Raw genomic sequence first — 22,769 nt, 5'->3', positions numbered from 1 at the left:
CTAGGTTGTAGGTTATTCTCTTTCATTACTTTAAGTATGTCCTGCCATTCCCTTCTGGCCTGAAGGGTTTCTATTGATAGATCAGCTGTTATCCTTATGGGAATCCCTTTGTGCGTTATTTGTTGTTTCTCCCTTGCTGCTTTTAATATTTGTTCTTTGTGTTTGATCTTTGTTAATTTGATTAATATGTGTCTTGGGGTGTTTCGCCTTGGGTTTATCCTGTTTGGGACTCTCTGGGTTTCTTGAACTTGGTTGGCTATTTCCTTCCCCATTTTAGGGAAGTTTTCAGCAATTATCTCCTCGAGTATCTTCTCATGGCCTTTCTTTTTGTCTTCTTCTTCTGGGACTCCTATGATTCGAATGTTGGGGCGTTTCACATAGTCCCAGAGGTCCCTGAGGTTGTCCTCATTTTTTTTGATTCTTTTTTCTTTTTTCCTCTCTGCTTCATTTATTTCCACCATTTTATCTTCTAGCTCACTTATCCTGTCTTCTGTCTCTGTTATTCTACTCATGGTTCCCTCCAGAGTGTTTTTGATCTCATTTATTTCATTATTAATTTTTAATTGATTTTTTTTTATTTCTTCTAGGTCCTTGTTAAACATTTCTTGCATCTTCTCAATCTTTGTCTCCAGGCTATTTATTTGTAACTCCATTTTGTTTTCAAGATTTTGGATCATTTTTATTATCATTATTCTAAATTCTTTTTCAGGTAGATTCCCTATTTCCTCCTCTTTTGTTTGACTTGGTGGGCTTTTTTCATGTTCCTTTAGCTGTTGGGTATTTCTCTGCCTTTTCATCATGTTTAGATTGCTGTGTCTGGAGTGGGCTTTCTGTATTCTTGTGGTCCGAGGTTCCTTTTTATTGTGGAGGTTTCACCCAGTGGGTGGGGTTGGACGATTGGTTTGTCAAGGTTTCCTGGTTAGGGAAGCTTGTGTCAGCGTTCTGGTGCGTGGAATTGGATTTCTTCTCTCTGGAGTGCCAATGGAGTGTCCAGTAATGAGCTTTGCGATGGGTCTCTGTGTTAGGTGTGACTTTGGAGAGCCTGTATGTTGACACTCAGGTCTATGTTCCTGCGTTGCTAAAGAATTTGCGTGGTATGTCTTGTACTGGAGCTTATTGGCTCTTGGGTGGTGGTTGGTTTTGGTGTAGGTATGGAAGCTTTTGGATGGTCTCTTATTCCTTAATGTTCCGTGTGGTCAGGAGTTTTCTGGTTTTCTCAGGATTTGGGCTCAAGTCTCCTGCCTCTGGATTTCAGTTTTATTCTTCTAATAGTCTCAAGGCTTCTCCAACTATACAGTACTGATAATAAAACTTCTAGGTTAATGGTGAAAAGATTCTCCACCGTGAGAGACAACCAGAGAGGTTCACAGAGTTACATGAAGGATAGGAGAGGGAGGAAGGAGATAGAGGTGAGCAGGAGGAGAAAAAGGGGACTCAAGAGGAGAGAGACAGATCTACGCAGTTATCTGTTCCCAAAGTGTTCTCTGTAGCCCAGACACCCACAAAGATTCACAGAGTTGGATTGGGAAGAGAAGGGGAATGGAGGAAGTAGAGGTGTTCTGAGGGAGAATAACAAAGATTGAAAATCTAGTGTAGAGGTTAGACTCTTTGAAATACAATATTTAAAAACAAAAACACACAAAAAAATTTAGAACTGTATATGAAGTTCAGTTTTAAAATAGGGTTTCTCTCTCTCTTTTTTTTTTTTTGTGGCTATAGTGAAATGAAAGTGAAAGTTAAGGAATAATAGAGGAGTATTAGAGGACTCTAAAAGTAAATAGGAGAGAAAAACAAGAAAAAGAAAAAAAAAAAAAGAAAAGAAAAAAAAAAATTTTTTTTTTTCCCAAATAAAAAAATCGTAAAAATATATGAAAATGAAAGTTGAGGAGTAATGGGGGAGTAATAGGGAATTATAAAAGAAAATGAAAGAGAAAAAATAAAAAATTTAAAAAAAAAAAAAAAGGGAAAGAAAAAAAATTTTTTTTTTAAAAAAATTAAAAAAAAAAATGTACATATATATCTAGGAATTTCTCTGAGGTTGTTGCGGTCAGCGTAGGTTCAGTTCAATTTCAGATAGCTCCTCTTTCCAGCTTACACTTCTCGATATCTGTAGGCCCCTTCCCGTGTATTCGGTGTTACCTTCAGGGATTTTAATCTGTTGCACCGGTCCTTTCTGAAGCGGTTCCCTTTGTTTATTTGGCTTCTGTTTGCTGTCTCTTTGGTGTCTAATTTCCGCCCTGACACAGGCGGGCGGAGGTGATCTCTTATTTAGGTTCTCTAGTTCAGTTCAGTCCTGCTACGGGGAGGGCGGGGCGCTGCAGACAGACACCGCTCTGTGTGGATAGCGCTCACCGTGTTCCGGCCACACTGGGTTTGCCCCGCTCACGGGTGTCTGTGCTTTCGCCGTCTACACTGCTCAGGCTCCCGGCTGCTCTATATGGAGCGGGCCCTGCGTTGAGTGCGGTTCCAGTTTTCGGGTACTCCACAAAAGCGCAGATTCGGTTGCTCCTGCGTTTTGTGCCTTCCCCGGCCTGAGCGGTTCAGGCAGCCAGAGGCTTGGGCGTATTCTCCCTAGGTGCGGCGCGCCTTTTCCCTCCGCGGCGAGCGGCCCAGGCAGCCAGAGGCTTGGGCGTACTCTCCCGGGTGCGGCGCGCCTTTTCCCTCCGCGGCGAGCGGCCCAGGCAGCCAGAGGCTTGGGCGCCCTCTCTCCCCGGGTACGGCGCGCTTTTTCCCTCCGCGGTCCCAGCACACACCGCCAGTCGGGACTCAGGAAGTCTTTAGCTAGAACCCGGAGGCCTGTTTGCAGTGTGGGAGGGGGTGGCTTCTCAGGGGCTGAGTTTGCCCTTTTCCCCTCCCCCCCCTGCCTCCTACCTCCAGCGGGGATGGGCCAGCTCTTCTCTGGAGATTCTCAGTCCCTTTGTTTTGCGAACCGCCGGCAGTGTGTTCGGACCGGTTAATTTTGTCCCTTGCTATCCCACAGTTTAAAAAAGCTCCCTCCGATTGCTCTCAGGGTCTTCGGGCCGGACCTCACCCTAAGCAATGCCGCCCGGTCCTCTCCGTTCCGCCCTGCTTGTTCTTGGCGGGTACGGGCGTCTGGGGTACTTTTCTGCTGGGAGTTGCTTTTAGGCACGTAATCTGTGGGCCTTGTTTAATTTTTCCTCCCAGTTACAGTGCCGAAAACTTCCCCCAGTCCCGCCAGTGAGAGGGTTTCCTGGTGATTGGAAACTTCCTCTATTAAGACTCCCTTCCCGGGACGGGTCTCCGTCCGTAGCTCTTTTGACTCCCTTATTATCGTTTATATTTTGTCCTAACTCCCTTCGAAGGCAATGGGCTGCTTTTCTGGGCGCCTGATGTCCTCTGCTAGCGATCAGAAGTTCTTTTGTGAAATTTGCTCAGCATTCAAATGTTCTTTCGAAGAATTTGTAGGAGAGAAAGTGGTCTCTCCGTCCTATTCCTCCGCCATCTTCTTGTATAGTCTCTTATCATTATGTTCACTGATTCTTCTGTCTGTCCCTGTTTACTGTTGAGCCTCTAGGAAATTTTTCATTTCAGTTGTACTTTTCAGCCCCAGAACTTCCATTTGGTTCATTTATAAGTTCTATAACCTTACTTTTATTTGATGAGACATTGCAATTACCTTCTTTTAGTTTTTTAAGCATGATTTTCTTTTCTTCTTTGAGCATATTTATAATAACTGCTTTGAAGTCTTTGCTGGCTAAATCCAACACGTGGGTCTCCTTAAAGGCAGTTTGTATTGCTTGCTTATTTTTTTCCTATAAATAGTTCACTTTTTCTTTGTATGTCTCAATATTTTTATAAACTGGACATTTTAGATAATATATTGTTGCAGCCCTGGATACTAATTGCTTCTCTGGTGCTGAAATATTTGTTATTATTTTGCTTGTCTGATTATTAAAATTTTTCTTAAAAATTTGTTTATTTATTTTTGGCTATGCTAGGTTTTTGTGGGTGCACGTGGGCTTGTCTCTAGTTGTGGCGTGTAGGCTTCTCATTGCGGTGACTTCTATAGCTGTAGAGCGCTGCCTCTGGGACATGTGGGCTCAGTAACTGTAATTCAAGGGCTCAGTAGTTGTGGAGACTGGGCTCAGTTGCCACGTGACATGTGGAATCTTCCCCAACCAGGGATTCAACCCTGTGTCCCCTGCATTGGCAGGCAGATTCTTAACAACTGGACCACCAGGGAAGTTCTGTCTAGTAATTTAAATAAATCTAAATGTTTTTCCTGCGGTATGGACCTTCTGAATTCACTGGAAACCAGAGGCTTTGGTGTGTGTAGAGCCTCCCTTACTGTGATCTCCATCCATTCTCCCCTCCTCTGCCTATGGTTTTAACTCATTTCTCTTTCACTGTCTCCTCTTTTCATCTTCTTGTTCAGTTCAGTTGCTCAGTTGTGTCCATCTCTTGGTAACCCCATGCTCTGCAGCATGCCAGGCTTCCCTCTCAGTCACCAAATCGTGGAGCTTGCTCAAACTCATGTCCATCCAGTCGATGATGCCATCCAACCGTCTCATCCTCTGTCATCCCCTTCTCCTCCTGCCTTCAGTTTTTCCCAGCATCAGGGTCTTTTCCAGTGAGTCAATACTTTCCATCAGGTGACCAAAGTATTGGAGCTTCAGCTTCAACATCAGTCCTTCCTGAATATTCAGGACTGATTTACTTTAGGATGGACTGGTTTGATCTCCTTGCTGTCCAGCAGACTCTCAAAGAGTCTTCTCCAACACCACAGTTCAAAAGCATCAATTCTTTGGCCCTCAGCCTTTTTTATGGTCCAACTCATATCCATACATGACTGCTGCAAAAACCATAGCTTTGACTAGACAGACTTCTATTGGCAAAGGAATATCTCTGCTTTTTAATATGCTGTCTAGGTTTGTCATAGCTTTTCTTCCAAGGTGCAAGCGTCTTTTAATTTCATGGCTGCAGTCACCATCTGCAGTGATTTTGGAGCCCCCAAAAATAGTCTTTTACTGTTGCCATTGTTTCCCCAACTATTTGCCATGAAGTGATGGGATTGGATGCCATGATCTTGCTGTTTTGAATGTTGAGTTTTAAGTCAGCTTTTTCACTTGCCTCTTTCATCAAGAGGCTCTTTAGTTCTTCTTCGCTTTCTGCCAAAGGGTGGTGTCATGTGCATATCTGAGGTTATTGATATTTCTCCCAGCAATCTTGATTCTAGCTTGTGCTTCATCCAGCCCAGCATTTCGCATGATGTACTCTGCATGTAAGTTAAATAAGCAGCGTGATGATGTACATACTTGATGTACTCCTTTCCCAATTTGGGACCAGTCTGTTGTTCCATGTCTGGTTCTAACTGTTGCTTCTTCACCTGCATTCAGATTTCCCAGGAGGCAGGTAAGGTGGTCTGGTATTCCCATCCCTTGAAGAATTTTCCACAGTTTGTTGTTGTTGATCCACACAGTCAAAGGCTTTGGCATAGTCAGTAAAGCAGAGGTAGATGTTTTTCTGGAACTCTCTTGCTTTTTTGATGATCTGACGGATGTTAGCAATTTAGTTCTTTACCTTGCAGTCATTAGTCATTAACTCAACCTGTTTAATCACATATTCAGCTACTTTTTTTGGTTTTAAAACTCATTAATGGTTTTAGAATGGCATTTTGTTTTGAACTCCTTTCAAGTTCAGAATTTAGAGTTAGAATTAAAAGGTTAAAGGGCCTGTTTTTGTCAATTAATGTACAATTATTCAAAATGTAACCTGACGATCAATAGTATTGTGCATTATTAGGGAGCTTGTTAGAAATGCAGAATTTTAGCTTTCATCCCAGAACTACTTACTCAGTCAGAATCTACAAGTTAAGATCTTCTCAGTGAAAAGCACTGTTGCTTCATCATCTTTGGAAACTTACTTTCCCTCTGTGTAAGGTGCAGATCATGTTTGCTGTATATATTAATCATCTCATCACCATCTGACATTCCAAGTTTTAATAACTTATTGTCTGCTTTCTTCTGGTAGAATGTAAGCTCTGTGAGGCAGCATTGGAATGCAAGCTTTGTTTGGTGCTCTATTTCCTATATCTAGAACAGTGGCTAGAATAGAGTAAACATTCATTTTTTTGAATCACCAAATGAATGTCAAATCTTGTTATTTTTATTGTAGTTATTTATTTTTTCACTGCTACTCAGATCTACTTTCATTTAGTTTACTCTCTTAGGTAATACCGTATCAGAATTTGCCTGCAATGTAGGCGACCCCACTTTGATTCCTGGGTCAGAAGATCCCCTGGAGAAGGGATAGGCAACCCACTCCAGCGATGTTGGGCTTCCCTGGTGACTTAGATGGGAAAGAATCCACCTGCTGTACAGGAGACCTGGGTTTGATCCCTGGGTTGAGAAGATTTCCTGGAGGAGAGCATGACAACCCACTCCAGTATTCTGGCCTGGAGAACCCCTTACAGAGAAGCCTGGTGGGCTACAGTCCATGGGGTCACAAAAAGTCAGACGTGACTGATTGACTAAGCACAGCACATTAGATAATACAAATATAGCGTGTTTCCGTTGTTGCAGAAAGCTCTTTTAGATACTACTGCTTACCCTTTTATTCCTTCCACTCATCCTGAATCTGTTTTTGCAGTATTGATCAGATCAGTCAACAACTCCCCATGTCATATAGAATTAATTTCAAACTTTTCAGTGTAACCTTTAGAGTCTTTAGAGTTTCATGTAGTTAAAAAATACGTATTTTATTCACGGTGTGTTTATTAGGAGAATCATTAAATCCATGCATGTATAGCATCCATCGGGGCTATATTGCTTTGCCCTCATATGACTTAGGGGAAAGGGAATTTCATGAAAATAAGTTGATGTTCCTTTACTATCCCATGGAATAAAGTATTTTGTCTTTGATTGAGGAGTCTTATGTCTTCTGACAACATACATGACACAGTAACAGGCTAACTTATTAGCTTATAAGTAGCATGAAACCAGATGCCATAGTAGATATGATTTGTTCATCATAATGAAAATTCTTTAAAATCTAAATTTTAAGCTCTATATAATATTCCATAAAATATATATACTGCTATTTTTAAAAAATTACTCTCATTGAATATTTCCACATTAGTTTGCTGTTATAAATCACTTTGTAATTAACATCTTTATCTGTAAATCTTTATTTCTTCTGACGGTGAGTTATTTCTTTTGGAGTCCTTTCTGGTAGCATAAAGGCCAAGAGAAGAAAAGCTTGCTTGACTTCTTTTAGTGCATAAAAGTAATACATTTTAATTCTATATATATAAGTGTGTTTGTGTGTGTATTTATATATAATATTAAAAATATTAACAAATCCCTTTTTCTTTAGGGGATACTTCCAAAGGAGGCTTAGCTGAAATTCCTCAATCCACCTTTAAACCAGACATCACTACCTTTCCTGAAGATTCAGACACTGTATCTCCTTTATCCTTGTCCCCTGAGGACTTTCCTCAATTGGCTGGAAGGTCTTCTCAAGTGAAGAATATTGGTGAATATACTGATACTCTCAACCAGCAGACATTAGCGGACAGTCGTCTAACTGAAGAGACTTTAAAAATTTCAGCTATTCCTGGCCTAGCTGACCAGAAGACTGGAATAGCAGCAGTGTCCTCTAGTTCCTACTCACAAAGAGGGAAGCCAAATATCTTCTACCCACAGGCCTTGCCAAACAGTCATCTAACTGAAGAGGCTGTAAAAGTTGGAGCTGTTCCTGGACTTGGTGACCAGAAGACAGGTGTATCTGCAGTTCCTCCAAGCTCCTCCTCACCTGGAGAGAAGCACAGTGTTTTCTCCCCACAGGCATTGCCAGACGCTCATCAAACTGAAGAGTCTCTGAGTGTTTCTGTTCTTCCTGGACTAGCTGATCAAAAGACTGGAAAGCCGATAGTACCTGCTAGTTCTTACTCAGTTGGAGAGGAACCTGGTATTTTCTACCATCAAGTCTTGCCAGACAGTCAGCTACCTGAAGAAGCTCTGAAAGTTTTGGCTTCTCCTAGACCGGTTGATCAAAAGAGTGGGTTGCCTACTCTATCCTCTACTTACTCATATGGAGAGAAGCCTCATATTTTCTATCAACAGAGATTGCCAGATAGTCATCCAACTGAGCAGACTCTGAAAGTTTCAGCTGCTCTTGGATTGGCTGAGCAGAAGACTGGGGTTCCTACTGTAACCTCTACTTCTTACCCAAATAAAGAGAAGCCCAGTATTTTCTACCTACCAGAATTGCCAAACAGACATCGAATTCAAGAGGTTCATCAAGTTTCAGCTGCTCCTGGATTGGTTGAGCAGAAGGCTGGGATATCGATAGTACCCTCTACTTCCTATTCACATAGAGAGAAGCCTAGTGTTGTGTACGAACAAGAGTTTCCAGACAGTCATCTAATTCAAGAGGTTCAGCAAGTTTCAGCTGCTCCTGGATTGGCTGAGCAGAAGACTGGGATTCCTACAATACCCTCTACTTCCTATTCACATAGAGAAAAGCCGAGTATTGTATACCAGCAAGAATTGTCAGACAGCCATCTAACTCAAGAGGTTCAGCAAGTTTCAGCTGCTCCTGGACTGGCTGAGCAGAAGACTGGGATTCCTACAATACCCTCTGCTTCCTATTCACATAGAGAAAAGTCCAGTATTTTCTACCAACAAGAATTGCCAGATGGCCATCTAACTCAGGAAGTTCAGCAAGTTTCAACTGCTGCTGGACCCCTTGAACAGAAGACTGGGATTCCTACTGTACCCTCTACTTCCTATTCACATAAAGAGAAACCTCTTATTTTCTACCAACAGGAGTTGCCAGAGAGTCGTCTAACTGAACAGGCTCAGAAAGTTTCATCTGTTCCTGGATTGGCTGAGCAGAAGACTGGGATATCAACAGTAGCCTCTACTTCCTATTCGCATAGAGAGAAGCCCAGTATTTTGTACCAGCAAGAGTTGCCAGACATTCATGTAATTCACGAGGTTCCACAAGTTTCATCTGTTCCTGGATTGGCTGAGCAGAAGGCTAGGATTCCTGTCATACCCTCTACTTCTTACTCACATAGAGAGAAACCCAGTATTTTGTACCAACAAGAATTGTCAGACAGTCATCTAACTGAACACGTACAGAAAGCTTCCACTGCTCCTGGACCCTCTGAGCAGAAGACTGGGATTCCTGTAATAACTTCTGCTTCTTATTCACATAGAGAGAAGCCCATTATTTTCTACCAACAGGATTTGCCAGACAGTCATCTAACTAAAGAGACTCAGAAAGTTCCAGCTGTTTCTGGACTAGCTCACCAGAAGAGTGGAATACCGATAGCGCCCCCTGCTTTCTACTCACAGAGAGGGAAGACCAGTCTTTTCTATCAGCAGGAGTTGCCAGACAGTCATCTAAGTGATCAGACTCAGAAAATTTCAGCTATTCCTAGACCAGTAGACCAGAACACTGGGATACAGACAGTACCCTCTAGTTCCTACTCATATAGGGAGAAGCCCATTACTTTTTACCAGCAGGAGTTGCCAGGCAGGCTTCTAACTGAAGAGGCTCTAAAAGTTTCAGCTCTTCCTAGAACAGCTGACCAGAAGAACACTGGGATAATAACAGGGTCCTCTCAGTCTTATTTATTTGGAGAGAAGCCAAGTGGTCTTTTCTATCAGCAGGTGTTACCAGATGACAGTCTAACTGAAGAAGCTCTGAAAGTTTCACTTGCGTCTAGACCAAGTGACCAGAAGACTGGGATCCTCCTACTACCTGCTAGTTCCTACTCACATAGGGAGAAGCCCGGTATCTTCTACCCACAGGCGTTGCCCAGCAGTCATTTATCTGAAGAGACTCTGAAAGATTCAGCTGTTCTTGGACCAACTGACCAGAAGACTGGGACACCAGAACCTTCTGGTTCCTATTCACATAGAGAGAAATCCAGTATTTTCTACCAACAGGAGTTGCCAGATAGCCATATAACCGGAGAGGGTCTGAAAATTTCAGGTGTTTCTGGAACAGGTGACCAGAAAACTGGGATACCTATAGTAACCTCTCCTTCCTACTCACAGAAAGAGAAGCCCATTGTTTTCTACCAGCCGGTTTTACCAGATACATACCTTACTGAAGAGGCTCTGAATGTTTCAGATGCTCCTGCACAGGCTGACCAGAAGACGGGGATACCCATAGTAACCTCTCCTTCCTACTCTTACAACGAAAAACCCATTATTTTCTACCAACAGGCCTTGCCTGACAGTCAACTGACTGTGGAGGCTCTGAAGGCTTCAGATGTTCCTGGACCATCTGACCAGAAGACTGGGATACCTACAGTACCACCTAGTTCCTATTCATATAGAGAGAAGCCCAGCATTTCCTACCAGCAAGAGGTGCCAGATCTTACTCGGGTGGCTTTGAAAGTTTTTGAGGTTCCTGAACCAGCTGACCAGAAGATTGGGATACCACCAGTAACCTCTACTTCTTACTCATATGGAGAAAAGCCCATCATTTCTTACCAACAAGAGTTGCCAGATGCTAATGAAGATGCTTTAAAAGGTTTAAGGGTTCCTAGACAAGCAGACCAGACCATTGGTGTGCGAATTGTGCCCCCTGCTTCCTATTCACATAGAGAGAGTCCCATCTTTTCTTACCAGCAGGAGTTACCAGATCTTACTGAGGAAGCTTTGAAAGTTTTTGCTCTTTCTGCACCAGCTGATCAGAATGCTGAGATACCAATAGGACCTTCTAGTTCTTACTCACATAAAGAGAAACTCAAGATTTTACCAGACGATCAAAAGACTGAGTTACCATCAACTCCCTCTGGTTCCTACTCACATAGAGAGAAGCCCAAGACTTCACCTGTGATTGGACCAGCTGACCAAAAGACTCCATTGACAGGTTATCCTAATTCTTATTCTCAGAGAGTAAAGCCTAGTATTTTCTTTCAACAGCAGTTAGGAGATAGACATCAAAGTGGCGATATTCTGAAGATTTCACCTGTTGCTGAGCCCACTGATGTGAATTCTCGGATACCAATACCTCTTTCTAGTTCCTATTCACACAGAGAGAAATCTAATATTTTCTACCCACAGGAACTGCCAGACAAACATCTAAGTGAAGATTCACTGAAGGTTTCAACAGTTCCTGGACCAGCTGACAAAAAAACTGTGTTACCAGCAGTTCCTCCTAGTTTGTTTTCACATAGAGAGAAACCAGCTATATTATACCATCAGGATTTCCCAGAAAGACATCTAATGGAAGATAACCTGAAGTTCTCAAGCAGTCTTGGGCAAGCTGATCAGATTAATGGGTTATCAACAGTTCCCCCTGGTACTTACTCACATAGTGAGAAGCACAAACTTGTTTCAGATCATGTCCAAAGGCTAACAGATAATTTGGATTCTTCTCACACCAGTGTTATCTCAAGCAGTATGCCTTTAAAGTCTCAGGCTGATGGTAGAGTTGTAATAAATAAGCCAGAATCTTCTGGTTTTGAAGATGTTGGCTCTGAGGATCAGGATACAGAAAACAGTTCCAAAACTCTTAAAGAAATTCAGACACTTTTAATGGAAGCGGAAAATATAGCACTAAGACGATACAATTTTCCTGCTCCCCTTGTCCCTTTCAGAGATGTTTCATTTATACAGTCTAAGAAGATGGTTTGCTTCAAAGAACCCCTCACAACTGATGAATCTGGTGGTGATTTGTCTCAGAGACAGCCATTCACAGAAGAAAGCCCAAGCAACAAGTGCATACAGAAGGATATTAGCACACAGACGAATCTGAAATGCCAGAGAGGCATTGAAAATTGGGAGTTTATTAGTTCAACTACAGTTAGAAGTCCTTTACAGGAAGCAGAAGGCAAAGCCAGGGTGGCATTTGATGAAACCCTTAAACAATATAAAGCAGCCAGATCTGTAATGAGATCTGAACCTGAAGAGTATAGTAGAACCATTGGGAATAAGATTGTTTTCCCTATGATGACTATCATTAAAAGTGATTCAAGTAGTGATGCAAGTTCTTGCTCATGGGACAGTAATTCCTTAGAGTCAGTTTCTGATGTGCTTCTAAATTTCTTCCCATATTCTTCACCCAAGACAAGCATGACAGATAGCAGAGAGGAAGAGGGGATGTTAGAGAGTGATGATGGTGGTGGAAGCAGTGTAGATTCACTGGCTGCACATGTGAAAAACCTTCTGAAATGTGAATCCTCATTGAACCATGCTAAACAAATACTCAAAAATGCAGAGGAAGAGGAATCTCGGGTACGAGCACGAGGTAGGAAAAGATAATTTGTTATAAAGGCAGGTCAAACTCAAACACTATAGTTTAATAATTTGCTTAAAGTTAAATATTTGACACTCTAGATTAATTTTCTTGTAGAACTGTTAAAATGATTGCATTATCTACTGGCAACCCAGAATAAACTCATTTAACCAATAGTGAAGTCACAGTATTAATAGTGCTAGTTTGAGGTCTTAAGGAAGTATAAGTTCTGGTGTCTGAAGAAAAGTAAGAAAATTTGGGTTTCCAAATTCCTTAAGCTTGAATTTTTTCCTAATCTTTTCATTGTACTGTCCTCATTGTGGAGGCAATAAAATACTCATTAGAGTATTTGACTTAGAGAAGTCACTGTGTTTCATAAAACTTATGTATATTTTCTATCCCCTTCTGTAAAAAGATTCTTAAAGCAGATCTTAGATAGACATTAGAAAATACTGAATCAAAGTATTTAACACTAAAACTTGGGTTAGAGTTAAATTCCATTAATCTCTAAATTGTAGAATTCCATTAAAAAAGAAAAAAAAATCTTTAAGGTAACGTGGCAAATAAATATGTTTTAGAAGGCAACTTTTAAGCAGTTCAGGCCTACCTGGAAATTTCTTGAGGTCAACTTACCTATACCATTCCTTTGATCACTTGTGCTTATTTTGATTCTCCAGAAACTCCCAGGTTTTATATATTATTTTAAAATATTAACAACTGTGGAAGTGGCAAAGACTAATAGGGGAGCTAATAGGGGAGACAAAGGGACTCTTGATGGGAAGGAAAATTAAGATGAAATTGGCTAAATACCATATTTCAAGTGGCCTCATTGGAGAAATATCTGTAGAATATGTTTTTGTTTTTAAATCTGACTTTTCAGTGAAACTATTTCTCTCAAGAACCTCTAATAGTCTGTTATAAAATTGAGTGCACACTAAGCACTGTGGTAGGCATTAAATTGGCTATATTGATGATCTTCTCTGCTCTTGTAATCACTGATAGTTTTGCACTGTATTATCTCGAATGCTTTTATCTTTTCTCTCCAGCCTGGAATCTGAAGTTTAATATGGCTCATGAATATGGCTACTCCATTTCAGAATTAAATGAAGATGACAGGAGGAAAGTAGAAGAGATCAAAGCAAAGTTGTTTGGTCAAGGGAGAACAACTGACTTGTCCAAGGTATAAAAGAAATCTAAAAATTAAGAGACAAAACGTGACAGAAAGGGTGTGTAATTTGAATCTCTTACCTGGGCATTGATGACTCCTGCTGTCACTGATAGTCTTTGGCTAAAGTGTTGGGAGTCTTAAGTCTTCAAAAGTTAAGTTTTAAGAATTTGATTCTATAGGTATTGATTAATTCCAAATTAATCTATTTAAAATTTTTGTCTTAGAAAAATAGGAATGGATTTGCTTGTTTTATCAGTTATTTTTTATCACTTTCATTTTCTCTTGAGGGTGGTATCTTGAGATACAGATTCAGTTCACCTATTTTCAGATACATATTCTCTGCTTAAGAGCACACAGCTATCATATCTTATGTATAAGGGACTTTTGTTTTTGGCTGTCCCCCCACTCGTTGTGGGGGGTGGGCTGTTTCTAGTGTCATGGGCTTCTATAGTTAACATTGCATGGGCTTAGTTGCCCTGGCATGTTGGATCTTAGTTCTCTAACCAGGGATTGAACCTGAATCCCCTGCGCTGGAAGGTAGATTCTTAACCAGTGGATCACCAGGAAAGTCCCTCAGTGACTTTCTTTTTCATAGTACTAATTTTCCATTGATAGTGAACTGTTTCATGCATGGCAAAGAGTATATATGAAACATGAATTAAAAAAAAGAAATAATTCGTGTTTATTGGCCATCCAGCTTGAGAAGTAGAACATTACCAAAGATCACTTGTGTGTCCTCTTTCCCAGTGATGTCATTTTTACTTCTTATCCTGACATGTATTGGTTTTCCTGATGCTCAGTATGGTTTTGAACTGTATAGTAGATGGATTAAAGATGTTATATTTTCTTCTGAGAATTGCAGTTTACACACAGTCTTTGGCTTTTGAGGTTCTTCTAGGTGTTTGTATTAATGCATTCCTTTTTATTGTTATAAGTATTGCAATGTATAAATACATCATAGTTTATCCATTTCTGTTGTGCATGGGGCATTTGTCTGCTATTATGAATAGTAATGGGACATATCTCTCTTACAGGGTTTTGCTATGGCTTACATGAGATAATGCCTATAAAGTGTTGGGGTGTGTGATATCTAGGTAGTGCTCAATAATTGACAACTGTCACTATTTTAACTTTTAATTTTATATTGAAGTATAGCCAGTTAACAATGGTGTGTACATGTATCCATCCTCCCCCAAATTCCCCTCCCATCCAGGCTGCCACATAACATTGAGTAGAGTTCCCTGTGCTATACAGTAGGACCTGTTGGTTATCTATTTTAAATTGATAACTACTATTATTAATTCTATAAAAATTGGTATAGCTATCAGATATGTACACTTAATGGCTTAATTCATACAGTGTCTTAGAAAATTCTCAGTGATATAGCATAATTATTTGGCTCATCATTTTGGAAAGGTTATCAGTTTTTGAAACTATGAATTGGATTGGATTTTAGTTTTACGTAGCTCATCAGTTTTGGAAAAGGTTGTCAGTTTTTTAAAGTATAAATTAGATTGGATTTTAATTTTACATGTTGATATATTTCCTCTATGTTGTACATTTCATCCCCATGACTCATTTATTTATTGTTGTACATTTCATCCCCATTACTCATTTATTTTGTACATCTTAGCTTTCCTTACCTATTTTGCTCTTCCCTCCTGTCTACCTCCCCTGTGGCAACCACGCGTTTGTTCTGTCCATGAGACTATTTCTGTTTTGTTACGTCTATCCATTTGTTTTTTAGATTCCCCATGTAAGTGAAATCATACAGTATTAGTCTGTCTTTGACTTATTTTACTTACTGTAGTATCCTCTTAAGTCCATCCATGTTGTTCCACATGGCAAGATTTCATTCTTTTTTATGGTCTATTAACCATGGGGAGACTGTGGAAACAGTGTCAGACTTTATTTTTTGGGGCTCCAAAATCACTGCAGATGGTGACTGCAGCCATGAAATTAAAAGACGCTTACTCCTTGGAAGGAAAGTTATGACCAACCTAGATAGCATATTAAAAAGCAGAGACATTACTTTGCCAACAAAGGTCCGTCTGGTCAAGGCTATGGTTTTTCCAGTGGTCATGTATGGATGTGAGAGTTGGACTGTGAAGAAAGCTGAATGCCGAAAAATTGATGCTTTTGAACTGTGGTGTTGGAGAGGACTCTTAATTAAGAGTCCCTTGGACTGCAAGGAGATCCAACCAGTCCATCCTGAAGGAGATCAGTCCTGGGTGTTCATTGGAAGGACTGATGCTGAAGCTGACACTCCAATACTTTGGCCACCTGATGCAAAGAGCTGACTCATTGGAAAAGACCCTGATGCTGGGAGGGATTGGGGGCAGGAGGAGAAGGAGATGACAGAGGATGAGATGGCTGGATGGCATCACCGACTCGATGGACATGAGTTTGAGTAAACTCTGGGAGTTGGTGATAGACAGGGAGGCCTGGCGTGCTGCGATTCATGGGGTCGCAAAGAGTCGGACACGACTGAGCGACTGAACTGAACTGAACTGAACTGAACCATGTGGTGTATATGTATGTACATACTTAGATTACTTCATATCTTGACTATTAGAAATAATGATGGAATGGATATAGGGGTGCATATATCTTTTTGAATTAGTGTTTCATTTTCTTTGGAAAAATACAGATAAGTTAATTGATGGATCATGTGATAGTTACAGTTTTAATTTTGTGGGGAACCCTTCATACTGTTTTTCACAGTGGTTGCACCACTGTGAAATTTACAATTTACATTCTCAACAACAGTGCACAAGTGTTCCTTTTTCTTCATATCCTCACCAACACATCTTATACGTTGTCTTCTTCATAACCATTCTAACAAATTGATATTTTAGTGGCTTTTTAAAATTTGCACTTCCCTGATGATTAGTGATGTTGAGCATTGTTTTGTGTGTCTGTTAGCTGTCTATGTGTCTTTTTACGAAAATGTCATTCATATCCTTTGCCCATTTTTACACTGGGTTGTCTGAATTTTTTATTTGAGTTGTATGAATTCTTTGTATATGTTGGGTATTAATCCCTTGTTAGATACATTCATTGTTTGCAGATATCTTCTAGTCAGTAGGCTGCCTTTTTGTTTTGTTGGTAATTCCCTTTGCTGTGTGGTAGCTTTTTAGTTTGATGCAGTCTGTTTGCTTATCTTTGCTTTTGTTTCCCTTGTCTAAGGAGATAATATATGTTGCTAAGACTGATCTCAGTGTACTGCCAATGTTTTCTTTTAAAAGTTTTATGGTTTCAGGTCTTCCATTTAAGTCTTTAATTCATTTTGAGTTTATTTTCATATTTGGTGTAAGAAGGTGCTCCAGTTTGATTCTTTTGCCTTTAGCTGTTCAGTTTCCCCAGCACCATTTATTGAAAAAAATATCTTTTTCCTATTGTTCATTTTTGCCTCATTGGTCATATATTAATTGACAATATAAGTGTGGGTTTAAAAAAAAAAAAAGTGTGGGTTTATTTCTGGGTCTCTTTTTCTGTTTCATTGTTCTATAGATGTATTTTTGTGCCAGTGCCATACTGTTTTGATATCTGTAGCTTTATGGTATAGTTTGAAATCAAGACTACCAGTACTTCCAGCTTTGTTCTTCTTTCTCAAGACTGTTTAGGCTGTTTGAAATTGTGTTTCCATATAGATTTTAAATTTATTTTTTTCTATTTTAGTGAAAAATGCCACTGGTATTTTGGTGGGGATTGCATTGAATCTGTAGATTGCTTTGGGGAATATGGTCAGTTTAACAATATTAATCTTCCAATCCATGAGCAGGGTATATCTTTGATTATTTTTGTTCAAATGTAAGTGTTTAAATTCTTTGTTCAAATTTAAGTGTTTAACATTCTACAACTTGTATTTTTAAAGATTTATTTTTTAAAGCTGTAAGTTCACAACAAAACTGCAAGGAAGGTACAGAGATTTCCCATTTGTCTCCTACCCCATCACATGCATTTCTTCCACCATTATCAACATCCTCCAACAGAGTGGTATATTTCTTTGGTGTGTCTTAAGCACCCTAAGTTCAAAGTTTACATTAGGGTTCATAACTAGTGTTGCGTATTCTGTATGTATGGATGTGTATAGTGACATGTACCCATCATTATAATATAGAGACTATTTTCACCACCCTAAAGTTACTCTGTACTCCATCTGTGCAAGCCTGCAACCCCCACTGCAACCACTGATCTTTTTACTGTCTCCATGCTTTACTGTTTTCCACATTGTCTTATGGTTGGAATCATGTATTTTGTAGACTTCAAAGAGAGACTTTGGCTCTCTTAATTAGTAATATACATTTAAGATTCTTCCATGTTTTGTCATGGCTCGATAGCTCATTTCTTTTTAGCAGTGAATAATATTCTACTGTCTGCGTGTACCACAGTTTATCTATTTGTCTACTTAATAGAATTTATCTCTGCATCTACTGAAAGATATCTTGGTTCCATCTATGTTTTCACAGTTATTGATAAGTCTGCTATAAATGTCCAGATGCAGGTTTTTCTGTGAACATAAGTGTTCAGCTCTGTTGGATAAATATCAAGGAAAAATACAAATGCCAATAGTAAGAGTATGCTTAGTTTTGTAAGAAACTGCTAAACCATCTTTTTAAGTGAGTGTATCATCTTCTGTTCCTACCAACAGTAAATTTGAGCTTCTGTGGCTCCATATCCTCACCAGCATTTGTAGTGAAGGTTTTCTCATTGTGGCCATTCTAATAGGTATATAGTGATGTCTTACTGTTATTTTAGTTTGCACTTCCTTGATAATGTAATGTGGGGCATCTTTTCATATACTTATTTTCCATCTGTATATCTTTTTTGGTGAGGTATCTGTTAATGTCTTTGGCCCATTTTTATATAGGGTCATTTGTTATTTTGTTATTGATGATTTTTAAGAGTTCTTTGTATATTTTGAATAACACCTTTTAAAAAAAAATCAGATATGTCTTTTGCCAATACTTTTCTCCCATTCTAATTCTCTTGACATTGTTTTTCATAGAAGAGAAGTTTTTTATTTTTGTGAGTCAAGCTTATCAATTATTTCTCTTAAGGATCATACCTCTGATGTTATATGTTAAAAGTTATCACCATATCCAAGGTCATCTAGAATTTCTCCTGCATTGGTTTCTAGCAGTTTTGCATTTTACATTTAGATCTAATATCTATTTTGATTTAATTTCTGTGAAGGGTTTAAAGTCTGTTTCTAGATTCACTTTTTCCGTGTTGATGTTCAGACATTCTCATACCATTTGTTGAAAGCACTATTTTTGCTCAATTGTATTATCTTTGTTGCTTTATCAGAGATCAGTTGACTGTTTACGTGGGTCTGTTTCTGGGTTTTGTTCTCTTATAGTGATATGTTTGTTTATTTCACCATTAAAACTGTCTTGATTACTGTAGCTTTATAGTAAGTCTCAAAGTCAGATAGTGTCAGTCCTCCAACTTTGTTCTCCTTGCTTATCATGTTGGCTTTTCTGGGTCTTTTGCCTCGCCATATAAACCTTAGAATCAATTTTCCAGTATTCACAAAATAACTTGTTGGCATTATAATTGAAGTTGCACTGACTCTATACATCAATTTGGAAGAAACTGAGGGTTTTGAAAATGTTGAGTCTTCCTGTCTGTAAACATGGAATATCTTTCTGTTTAATTAATTCTTCTTTGATTTCAATCATCAAGAATTTATAATTTTCCTATATAGATCTTATATATATTTTATTAAGTTTATATGAAATATTTCATTTTTATAGGGTGCTAATGTAAATGATATTGTGTTTTTAATTGCTAATTTCACTTATTCATAGCTGATACATAGGAAAACAATTGACTTGTATATTTATCTTGTATTTGACAACTTACTGTAATTGCTTATTAGTTCCAAGGGTTTTTTGTTGGTTCTTTCAGATTTTCTACATGGGTGATCATGTTTTCTGAAAACACAGAGTTTTATTTCTTCCATCTCCAACTGTATACTTTTTAGTTCCTTTACTTTGTCTTAAATGCTGGGAGAAATGTCAACAACCTCAGATATGCAGATGATACCACTCTAATGGCAGAAAGTGAAGAGGAACCAAACAGCCTCTTGATGAGGGTGAAAGAAGAGAGCGAAAAAACTGGCTTGAAACTCAACATTAAAAAAACTTAAGATCATGGCAGTTAGTTCAATCACTGCATGACAAATAGAAGTGGAGAGAGTGGAAGCAGTGACAGATTTTATTTTCCCAGGCTCTAAAATCACTGAGAATGGTGACTGCAGCCATGAAATGAAAAGATACTTGCTCCTTGAAAGGAAAGCTATGAGAAACATAGACAGTGTATTAAAAAGCAGAGATATACTTTGCCAACAAAGATAGTTAAAGCTATGGTTTTTCCAGTAGTCATGTACAGATGTGAGAGTTGAACCATAAAGATGGCTGAGCAGTGAGGAACTGATGCTTTCGAACTGTGGTGTTGGAGCTGACTCTTGAGAGTCCCTTGGACTGCAAGGAAATCCAACCAGTCAATCCTAAAGGAAATCAACCCTGAATATTCATTGGAAGGACTGATGCTAAAGCTGAAACTCCAGTACTTTGGCCATCTAATGCAAAGAGCTAACTCATTGGAAAAGATCCTGATGCTGGAAAAGATTGAGGCAAGAGCCGAAGGGTGAGACAGAGGGTGAGATGGTTGGATGGCATCACTGACTCAGTGGACATGACTTTGAGTGAGCTCTGGGAGACTGAGCACATGCATGCTGGGCGATAGTGGAAGACAGAGAGCCTGATGTGCTGTAGTCTGTGGAGTTGCAGGGAGTCGAACATGACTTAGCCACTGAACAACAGCAGAAACTGGGCATCCTGAGCTAGTTTCTAATAAAAGGATAGTTTCTCACCATTAAATATGATAAGGAAGGTTTCCTCTATTTTTATTTTACTGATGTTTTTTTTTTTTTTAATATTTGACTGTGCTGGGCCTTAGTTGCAGCACGAGGGATCATCAGTTCTTTGTGGCATGCAAACTCTTTTTTGCAGCGTTGTCTAGTTTCCTGACCAGAGATTGAACCTGCACCCCTTGCATCGGAAACTCAGGGTCTTAGCCACTAGAGCACCAGAGAAGTCCCTACTGATAGTTTTATCACGAATGGGTGTTGAATTTTTTCAAATATACTTTTTGCATCTATTGATATAATCATGTGATTTTTCTCTTTTAGGTTTTTGGTGTGATGGATTACGTTATTTGGCATTATTTGGCCTAAATCCCACTTGGTCATTGCTTATAATTATACTTTGTTGGATTCCATTTGTCAGTCCTTTTTAAAAATTATTTTAATTGGAGGATAATTGCTTTATAATATTGTGATGCTTTATTGATGATTTTTGCAACTATATTCATGAGAAGATATATTGGTGTGTAGTTTTTTTCCATTGAAGTGTCTTTCGTTGTTTTATTAGGGTAGTGCTGTCTTCATAAAATTAATTAGGAAGAGATATTTCTTCTGCTTTTATTCTCTGAAATATATGAATAGGAAGTTGGTATAATTTCTTCCTTAAATGTTTGGTAGTATTTACCAGTGAACCCACCTGGACCTAGTGCTTTCTTTTTTAAAGGTTGTTAAATTACTGATTCGGTTTCTTAAACTGGTGCCTATTCAGAATGTCTTTTTCTTCTCATTTGAGTCTTGACACGTTGAATCTTTCAAGGTGTTGGTCCATTTCATCTAGGTTATCAAATTTGTGGGCATTTGACTTGTTCATAGTATTCCTTTATTTTCCTTTTAATGTCCATGGGATCTGTAGTGATATCTACCCTTACATTATTTGTAGTAGTACTTTGTGCTCATTCTCTTAGTTTGCCTGGCTAGAGGCTTATTAGTTTATTTATTTATCTTACTTTAGAGTTAATTCGCTTTTCTTTTTGTAATTTTCTGAGGTAGAAATTTAGATTATGTATTTTAGGTCTTTTTTATTTTCTAATATATGCAGTCAGTGCTATAAATTTCCTTCTATGTACTGCTTTCACTGCATTCCACAAATTTTCACAAGTTGTATTTTTATTTTCCTTTGTTATTACGTTTTTTCTTTGATTTATATTTTATTTAGAAGTATGTTGTTTAAACTCCACATATTTGGGAGTTTTCCAGCTGACTTAGTGTCATTTCTAGTTTAATTCCATTCTGATTTAAGAGCAGCCATTGTATTACTTTCTAAAAATTTTGTTAAGGTGTCTTTTATGACCCAGTACGTGGCCTCTTATGGTTAATGTTTCATGTGAGCTTGAGAAGGATATATAGTCTGCTGTTTTTGGCTGAAGTAGTTTATAGATGTCCAGTATATCCCAGTTTATTGATGATTTTGCTGAAGTCAAGTATAAATCTTGACTAATTTAATCAGGTATAAGTCTTACTGATTTGCTGCCTAATGAATTTGTTCATTTCTTTTCTTTTTTTATTTTTCATTTATTTTTTTTACTGAAGGATAATTGCTTTACAGAATTTTGTTGTTTTTTGTCAGACCTCAACATGAATCAGCCATCGTGTGTATGTTAGTCACTCAGTCGTGCCTGACTCTTTGTGATGCCATGGACTGCAGCCCACCAGGCTCCTCTGTCCATGAGACTTTCCAGGCAAGGATCCTGGAGTGGGATGCCATATTTACTACCTTCTGATGGAAGGGTGTTGAAGTCTCCAACTGTAGTGTTTCTTTTTGCAATTCTCTTTTGCATGTTTTGTCTCATGTAGTTTGATAATCTTGTTAGCTGCGTGAAGAAACTACTACCCCTTTACCATTATGTTATGCCCTTTGTTGTCTATTATAACTTCCCTTGTTTTGAATTCTGTTATAAAATTAAAAGACACTTGCCCTTTGGAAGAAAAGCTGTGACAAACTTCAACAGCATATTAAAAAGCAGAGACATTACTTTGCTGACAAAGGTCCATCTAGTCAAAGCTATGGTTTTTCCAGTAGTCGTCTATGGATGTGAGAGTTGGGCCATAAAGCTGAGCACTGAAGAATTGATGCTTTTGAACTGTGGTATTGGAGTCAACTCTTGAGAGTCCCTTAGACTTCAAGGAGATCAAACCAGTCCATCCTAAAGGAAATGAGTCCTGAATATTCATTGGAAGGACTGATGCTGAAGCTGAAACTCCAATACTTCGGCCACATGATGCGAAGAGCTGACTCAGTGGAAGCTGATTCTTCCACTCGAAAAACATCATATATCTTTCCATCTGTTTGTGTCATCTTCAGTTTCTTTGATCAATGTGTTATTTTCAGAGTACATGTCTTTTGTCTCCTTATGTTGGTTTATTCCTAGGTATTTAGTTCTTTGTGATGTGATGGTAATTGGGATTGTTTCATTAATTGCTCTTTCTGATCTTCCGTTATTAGTA

At 38.9% G+C, this 22,769-nt stretch overlaps 1 protein-coding gene across 8 annotated transcripts in view; it reads left to right on the top strand.

Annotated features, from left to right (window-relative positions):
* Positions 1–22,769, top strand: part of ALMS1 (ALMS1 centrosome and basal body associated protein) — a 200,220-nt gene that overhangs the window by 64,607 nt on the left and 112,844 nt on the right. For 7 of the 8 annotated variants that reach the window (XM_020883328.2, XM_020883334.2, XM_020883333.2 and 4 more), the window contains 2 exons: positions 7,336–12,234; positions 13,269–13,402. In XM_020883328.2, coding sequence (XP_020738987.2) covers positions 7,336–12,234; positions 13,269–13,402 — 5,033 coding nt within the window. The remainder of the gene's footprint in view (positions 1–7,335; positions 12,235–13,268; positions 13,403–22,769) is intronic. The other variant, XM_020883326.2, reaches the window with a different exon arrangement.

The sequence above is a fragment of the Odocoileus virginianus genome, chromosome 2 (assembly GCF_023699985.2).
Source record: "Odocoileus virginianus isolate 20LAN1187 ecotype Illinois chromosome 2, Ovbor_1.2, whole genome shotgun sequence".
NCBI classification, from domain to species: domain Eukaryota; kingdom Metazoa; phylum Chordata; class Mammalia; order Artiodactyla; family Cervidae; genus Odocoileus; species Odocoileus virginianus.
The sequence above is the reverse complement of the archived record's forward strand: the minus strand, read 5'-3'. Positions and strand labels throughout refer to the sequence as shown.